The sequence below is a fragment of the Hibiscus syriacus genome, unplaced genomic scaffold, assembly GCF_006381635.1.
Source record: "Hibiscus syriacus cultivar Baekdansim isolate YM2019G1 unplaced genomic scaffold, ASM638163v2 tig00110556_pilon, whole genome shotgun sequence".
Taxonomy (NCBI): domain Eukaryota; kingdom Viridiplantae; phylum Streptophyta; class Magnoliopsida; order Malvales; family Malvaceae; genus Hibiscus; species Hibiscus syriacus.
Window position 1 is genome coordinate 3,356,645 of NW_024062779.1, and position 8,070 is coordinate 3,364,714.

Genomic DNA, 8,070 nt, shown 5'->3' on the forward strand with positions numbered 1-8,070 from the left:
TAGCTAATAATCAACAAATAAGAAATCTTACCTTTGCCATGGAGCTTACGGGGAGAAGAAGGAGAAGAAGAAGAAGGAAATAAGATTCTAGATACTCCCCACCCATATGTTTATCTCTTTAATAAGAGATAAATATCTTTTTCATAAAAATACCATTATATCCCTTCCATAATTCCCTAATTACCATTTAATCCAATACTGAAATATTCATACTTAAATCATTGAACTTTTTAATAAATTATAATTTTGTCACCAAATTTTTAAAATTTACAATTTGGTCACTAACCCATAATTTGGGATGTTACACGCCCTCACGCGCCGCCACTGCGCATGGGGAAGGGAAAAATGACCGGTTTGACCAGTTTTTGGAGATGTTTTGACCGGCTTCAACCCGATTCGACCCGTTTACCCGACCCGACCCGTTGACCCTTGACCCTTGACCGATGTTGACCAAAGTTGACCAAAACTTTGACAAGCTTTGACCGGGTATTAAACGACCTTTGACTTTGACTGAGTATACCTATCCTGACATTTTTCGACGTTCCAAATCCGATTCCGTAGTATGTTTTTTGAAATTCAGACATGAAGGCCTCGAAATTGCCAGTCAAACCCGTTAGCTTTGATTTTGACCAAAAATTCCAAATTTTCGAATAGTCATATTTTATGCTTTCGATATCCTGAATCCGAATCTGAAGTCTGTTTCGCCAAATTCAAACCCGGTAAGTTGTTTTTCACTGATTTATCATCCGATTCGATCCGTTTTTCAGAATTAAGCTCCGTTTTTTATGTAATTTATGTTGGTATGGATCTGAGGAAATATTGGAAGATGATTTCAAGGTCGAGGGAGTTCGAATGGAATTTTATGGTCGATCAGTATTGCACGGAAATTGAGGTAATACTTTTACTACCTCTTTATGCTTTATAGAACATGTTGGTATTGGTAAATGCATGAATGGAAATGTTTGGTCTCATATGTGTAATTAATGAAGATCTACACTCGATACGAATACGGTAGAAAGTAGGTAACTGAATATGACTCAGATGACTATTATAAGAAATTGGAGGACAGTTGGAATTAAATTACAAGTTCTGGAATTAAGTGATAAAAGAATCAGCTATGGATATGTAGATTTAAGTGATAAAAGAATCAGCTATGGATATGTAGATTATAATTTATCTCATTAAAGGTACTTAGATGATAAATTATGAGAATATTTCGATTAGGTAAAATTATGAAATTACCCTTATATTGGAAAATGACAAGAACTGTCCCTGGAAGTGGATTAATAAATCTGAAAAGAATTATTGATTTGATAAAACTATTGATGTGTATAAGAAATGTTAGTTTTACTTGGAAATTATGGATAATCGGTTTTTAACCCCAAGAGGGTTTATGCTAGATACTAGAAGTCTTTTAAGGAATCATTTCAAGATCAAAGAATGTTCGAGGAAGCAATTAATCATAGGATCTCTATATTATATTATTTTCATTAAGAGCTAATATCGAAATTATCTGATTAAGAAATTACGAAAATGCCCTTGAGAGGTAAAATAGTATGAGTTGACCCTGAATGAAAAAGTACTTTAAGGATTTGTACTTAACTCGATTAAGCACGAATTTAATTATTAAGATCATGTCTTTGTAAAGAAGAATTCATGATATTTCGTTTGTAAAATCTGAGAAGGCACTTGACCCGAAAATATCCGAGTAATGAGTAAATACCTGAAGAATAATTTATCAGGGTATTCTGCTATCAGAATTATTCGAAAGGACTGAAATAAATGATAAGATTGAATTTAATAATAAGATCAGACGGAAGAAAAGGATTAAAATACATTGAATCTGTAAAATGACCAAAATGCCCCTGTAATGAAAATGAACCAAGAATATCACTAAACTCAGGAATGAATGGATATCTTCGAGCTCTGATATGAATGGAATAAAACTGAACACCAAAATACCCTTATGGCTTATACCAAGTAAATGTCTTGGATTAATTAAGGAATCCAAATAAGCATGGGTGTTGGACTACCTTTAAAAGTAATAGAACATAATTTAAGTGAGTAGATCAACCCTAAAGCTATGTCAATACCTGAATGGCATAGATATTACTGGAATACATGTTCGTCTTCTCAAGTGTGACTCGATGATAAATTTTGGAAGTATTCAGCTTAGCTCAACTCTGGATCGCATTCAGTACTAAGAATTGGACGTTTGTTCGACAAATCAACCACGAAGACCAAATTGAATGGAACGGAAGTACAACACATGTCTGAAATTCAGGAACGCTTGAATTACTCTGGAAAATCCCGAAGTAACTGGAATGGACATGACTGTTAAATGAACTAGGTAACCTCAATAACTGAGGATTAAGTAAGTAAATTGGATAAGTCTGGAAATTCTGATGAGTTTATAAGATATATTTTCCTTATGGAACATGAACTACAAATCAAGCATGTCAGTATTTCATGATATCGTGGAAGCTTGGAAATGAAATAAAGACCATTGGAAGATCTATTCAGAGATGATTCTGAAGATGATCTATGGACAAGAATTTGTGGTATTAAAGAGTAAATACCTTGGAAGGAAAATGAATTGACCAGTCGACATAGATTATTAAGATTCTGAATCTTCGTTCTTAAGTTGTTCGATTATCCGATCAATTGACATGGATGTAAAGGATTTTGAATACTCTTCTGATTACGTACAACTTCTGAAAAATGTCCGAATAAGATATGATCCTGATAATTCACATTCTGAATAACTGATGATTTCATCAGTTAATGAACTTTTCCAATAGTGATTCTAAATTTCGACATTTTATCGATATACTAAAGATCCGTGTTCCTCTGCCTGCTAAGATTATCCAGTACCTCTGAATAATATCTGTAAACTCTGGTGTGTTCCCTAGTCATATAAATATTTTATCTGATTTCTGACTTGAATTCTGTTCTGATACATGACCTGAATTCTGTTCTGATTTCATATCTGAATTCTGTTCTGAATTCTGTTTTGATTTCTGATATCTCCGTTTAAGGACGTAAAATGTTTTAATTGGGGGTATTGTTGAAGGAAGTATTTCTGCAGGTTCCTCGGCTTTGTGCTCAGGGCCTTACAGGTTGGGTGGGTTGGGTGTATGGTTCTGGGGAACCTACACAAACAGATTGTGAAATGATGGGGTATATATATATATGTTTTAAAAGATCTGTATCTTTTTACTGGTTTTACGGGAACACACTAGAAAACCTATTCTGATCTCCTGAACTCAGTCATCCGAAATATTTCTCTGAACTGGAAGCTCATTGTCCGTTACCATCTGAAATATCAGTAGGATCTCTGCTCAGCATAAAAATCTGTAAATGTTTAGAAACAATAAGGAAATATATATTTATTTGTATCTGCACGTTCATCAGCATCATCTGGTAGTTATGTATTACTGAGCTTTTCGAAGCTCACTCTATTACTCAACATTGCAGGTTAAAAGAATTATACCAGTGCAGCTATCGACTTCAGTAAGGAAGTTCTTCCGGTGTTGTTTGTAGAGTACGGTACATGTGATTAGGGGGCATGCAATTGTATTTTATTTTATATGTGAGTCTGAAAATCTGTTTTAATTTTACATACCGATTAATGATTTTATAATTTACATGTTCTGATAAAAAAAATTTAAAATTTTTGCTATTTTTACCGTGGGTCGCTCTTGTGACCCTAATGTGACTTCCTGAATCAGATCGGGTTACCTGCATCGGTCTAGGGGTTACAGTTTATCTTCACCTTCATGTTTTAATATCGATTGCTCCCATGGCCGCGCATGTAAAGCCCAATAAAAAAGCATTGTAATTTGAAGTACCATTTAATAATTGAAACTTTTTGTACTTAAAATTTCACGGCATTTAAATTTAAATTAATCACATGAAGATTAACATATATCAATAGACAATATGAATATACTTAAATTTATGTAAATTTTATCTATAAATTCGGAGAATGAATGGATGATAATTCATATTCCATACTTTATACTATTCATGTCTAAAATCTCATGTACGAGAGTTGTACGCACATAAGTATTATTGGGAACACTTTTTATTATATTATAAATTAAATTCATAGCTACACGAATGCATCCAAAACTTTACAGGTAAATGTTAATTTATAATATTTGAAACCCAAAAATGAAAAAGAAAAATGGTGCAAAGCGAGCTTTGAGAGTTGTAAAATACATAATAACTGAAACAGGACGAACAACCTTACAATACTGTACGTTCTAGTCGATACAGGAAGTAAAGAAGGTTGCATTCATCCACGTTTTTTTTTTACAAAACCTTCAATTGATAATACAAACAAATCCACTAATGGAACTCACATTGAAATTGATTTTCTTTTATATTTGTCAAAAATAGACTTTGCTTCGTTAAAGGCCACTGCTTTGCCTTTGTTTACAGCCTAAGGAAACTCCTCCATGCGTTGAAAGTCATCGGGAAGGTTGAATCTCCCAAGGAGAGCGTTGGATTTTTAAATCCTTTTGTCTAAAACACCCTTCCTGCTTTTTGATGCATTGCTTAGTTAGCCTAAAGTTGAAATTGTATATATGCATAAAGCTGAGGGGTATACATGGAAGAAAAGCAGACAGTCCATACCTTGCTTCAAATTTGGCTTTCTTTTGAGATGCAAGTGCTTTTCAACTCATTGTTTGTTTATTCGGGCAAATATAAAGTAACACCATTTGGTAAAATGTGTACAACATGTATGCTCTTTCCTGAACATTGATTGTAATCATGGAAAAAATGTTAAAGAAATTATATAAAATTATAACTCAAATTTGAAAACTAACATAGATTAAATGTATCTATTTTTCTATTTTTTAGTAAATAACTACTCATAAAAACTATTTCCTTAAAAAATTACTTTATTTTAAATTTTATCTTTTTTAAATAATTACTTTGAAAGAAAAAATCTTAAATTTTTATCACATCGGTTTACATTACATATTTGGCCACATTAATATTTTTTAATTTTGTATTTTAAAATAAAATTTTTTATGTTATTAGTATACTAAATAATAATCTTATCTATCTATATGTCTGTATGTATATATGTAACGATGGAGTGTGATAAAAGTACCATACTATTGTAAATGTTGTCTTAATTCTCTATCGCCATTCATAATATAAATAATTAAAATGTGTTAACTCAGGGTTAACGGATTTCAACAGCTAGGTAAAACTTTTCAGCACCCCAAATAATTATCACCGATTCCATTGAAGTAAAGCAAATATATACTTTGTTAAGGAAAATACTTAAACCACGAAGTACTAATCCAAAACATCATCCATGAAGATCCTTTGGTTCCTTAATCTCAATTTTTAAAAGAGAGTGTGTATACACGTGTTCTATGTAATGTATGAATTAAATAATGTTATTGGTAATCCATTTCTAAAACGATGGAATCGTTTAAGTCGATAGTGTATTTATGGGATGGATTAGGTTGTTTTAAATAGTTTCGTCATTTTTATCTATTAATATTTTAATAAATTGATCGTTAAATATATTTAAAATGATTTAAATTAGTAAATTGAATAAAAATTTTAACAATAAGAATATTAAAATATTATTCAACAAAGATTATTGAAGTATATAAAAACTACACTAATTTCACACTAATGTAAAAGAATCTCTTTTTATACAAGAGATATATTTGGAAAATAACAGTGCATCAAACGAAAAAGTTATTATATAGAAATCATATATGTGAATTTTAAATTAATCTCATTTAATTTGAATAATGATGATAACAAAATTGTTAGGAAAAAATTTGATATATATATATGTTATGCAAACTTTAATTTATATAAGATTATTATTTTTTAACTATATATGTTTCGGTTTAAGATTTGACATTGGAAGATTTAAGTTTATGATTTTATATTTTAAGTTTTAAAATTTAAAATTTTGTGAGTTAGGGTTATAGATTTTAGGGTAAACTATGTATTTAGTATTAAACTATAAGTTTTGGTTTGGTTTAGAACTTAAAATTTTAATTTATTTTTAAAAAATACTTAATGTTTAGTTTTCATTTTATTTTATTACCCGCGGTTAAAAATTTAACGTGTTTAATACATAAACTATCAATTTAGGTCCATTTTAATACCTAAACTTTCAATTATTTCAAAACTTAATATTAAATTTTAAACGGATTACTAAAATGAAATAAAAGTTAAAGTTTTTAATGGCAGGATTTTAAAATAAAAAAATAACTAAACTTTATATATGACTTTAAAAAAAATTAAAAATTTATTTAGTAAAACAAACCAAAACTGATAATTTAGATATTAAATACATAATTTATCATAGATTTTAAGAGGGTAAAAACTCCACTACCATTAGATAAATGAAATTACAATCCACGTTTAGCAATTGGTTTCTTTCCTTTTGTCTTCACCCCTTCCGCTCCCCCTTTATATACCTCTCCTCTCCTCAAACTCAAACAACAGCTATTTCCTCTTCTCTCATTCTCTCTCAATTAACAGAGAGAAAAAAGAAAAAGAGTGAAATACTAAAAGCAGAGGCGAAAGAAAATGGAACAGAATACTGCAGTGACCGCCAAAAGAGTATGGAGCATTGTAAAAGCAGTTCTCTTCATGATGAGGAAAGGAATTTTGTCCAAGAGAAAACTCATGGTTGATCTCAACATGAAGCTTAAACGTGGCAAGATCGCCGGCGCCAAAGCCATCGGCAACCTCATGTTCCACAACCACCACAACAACAACAACCGCCAGGTTTCAACATCCTTCACGGCGGAGGCGCCAGCTGCAGCCGATGAGTACGAGTTCAGCTGCAGCAACACCCCGAACTACATTTTCCCTTTTAACCTCGCCGCCAAGAAGAAGAGCAACAACTACTACCAGCATTTCTTCGCCTGCAGCCACGCGCCTCCCACCCTCGACGACGACAACGTGGCCACCATGAACGCCGTAAAAGTTGCCTTGGAGATGCTCAACAACAACAACAACAACAACAACGTGGTCGCAGCTTCTCCCATGTTACCAGGGTTCGGACAAACTCCTTTGGCGAGGCAACTCAGAATAACGGACTCGCCTTTTCCTTTGAGGGATGTGGATGAAGACAACGACTACGTGGACAAGGCTGCCGAGGATTTCATCAACAGATTTTACAAGGATTTGAAGCTGCAAAATAATAGAATGGCTGAGTTATAAAGGGAGCTCCTCCTTCAATGTTGTTTTCTGATAACTTGATTTTATATGTGGGTGATTAATTTTTGGGGATTTTAATTCTGTAGTTGATTTCAACAAATAAAAAGAAAAATTACGTGAAAATAACTATTACCGACGAAAACAAAAGCTTTCCCAACGAAACTTCTCACACGATAATGAATTTTCAATCATTTAACAGCAGCTTTTCACTTGAATCCGCTTGACTTCTGGACGTAATTAGAATGTAAAATCCTGTTTGGATTGTCCATTAATTCAACCATAAATCACATACCAAGCTAGTAAAAAATCGCCGTAAAAACGATAACTTTTGCCGACAATATATGTAGCGACGCTTACAGAACTCGTTGGTATGGAACTATTGATGGCAGCCCTCTCAAACTCTCATTAAAGGCGAAAAGTTATAGGTATTAGGTAATATGTCATTAACATACCTAAAACATTGAAGTTCAGTTATTGCACCTTCAATCATTACACCGAAGCAAAATCTTTAGCGAAAATTTACTATATAATAAAAATTCTCACGTGGTTAGTTTTATTGTTGACGCATAAGTAACTTTTTATTGTAAAAAATGGTTATTTAAAAATAAATAAATTTAACTATCGTAATATTTATTTATTAAATATTATTTTATTCAAATCATTTGATAATTATGTAGAATTATAACCTCTAAATTTTAAATACTATATTCTAAAATGTTAAATTTTATATAAATTATACATGAGTACATAAACTAAATTTTAATATATTAAATTCCTTTCTTTGAAACCTAGACTTAATTACAATTTGTATTAATGATTTAAAATGTAACATGGAACACGCAACTAAGACATATA

The 8,070-nt window shown here is 31.6% G+C and overlaps 1 protein-coding gene across 1 annotated transcript; it reads left to right on the forward strand.

Moving 5' to 3' along the window:
- The first annotated feature begins 6,579 nt into the window (after positions 1-6,579).
- LOC120131859 lies at positions 6,580-7,218 on the forward strand. Its single transcript, XM_039148743.1, has one exon. It carries the CDS (start codon positions 6,580-6,582, stop codon positions 7,216-7,218), a length of 639 nt encoding a protein of 212 aa, XP_039004674.1.
- Positions 7,219-8,070: the final 852 nt, after the last annotated feature.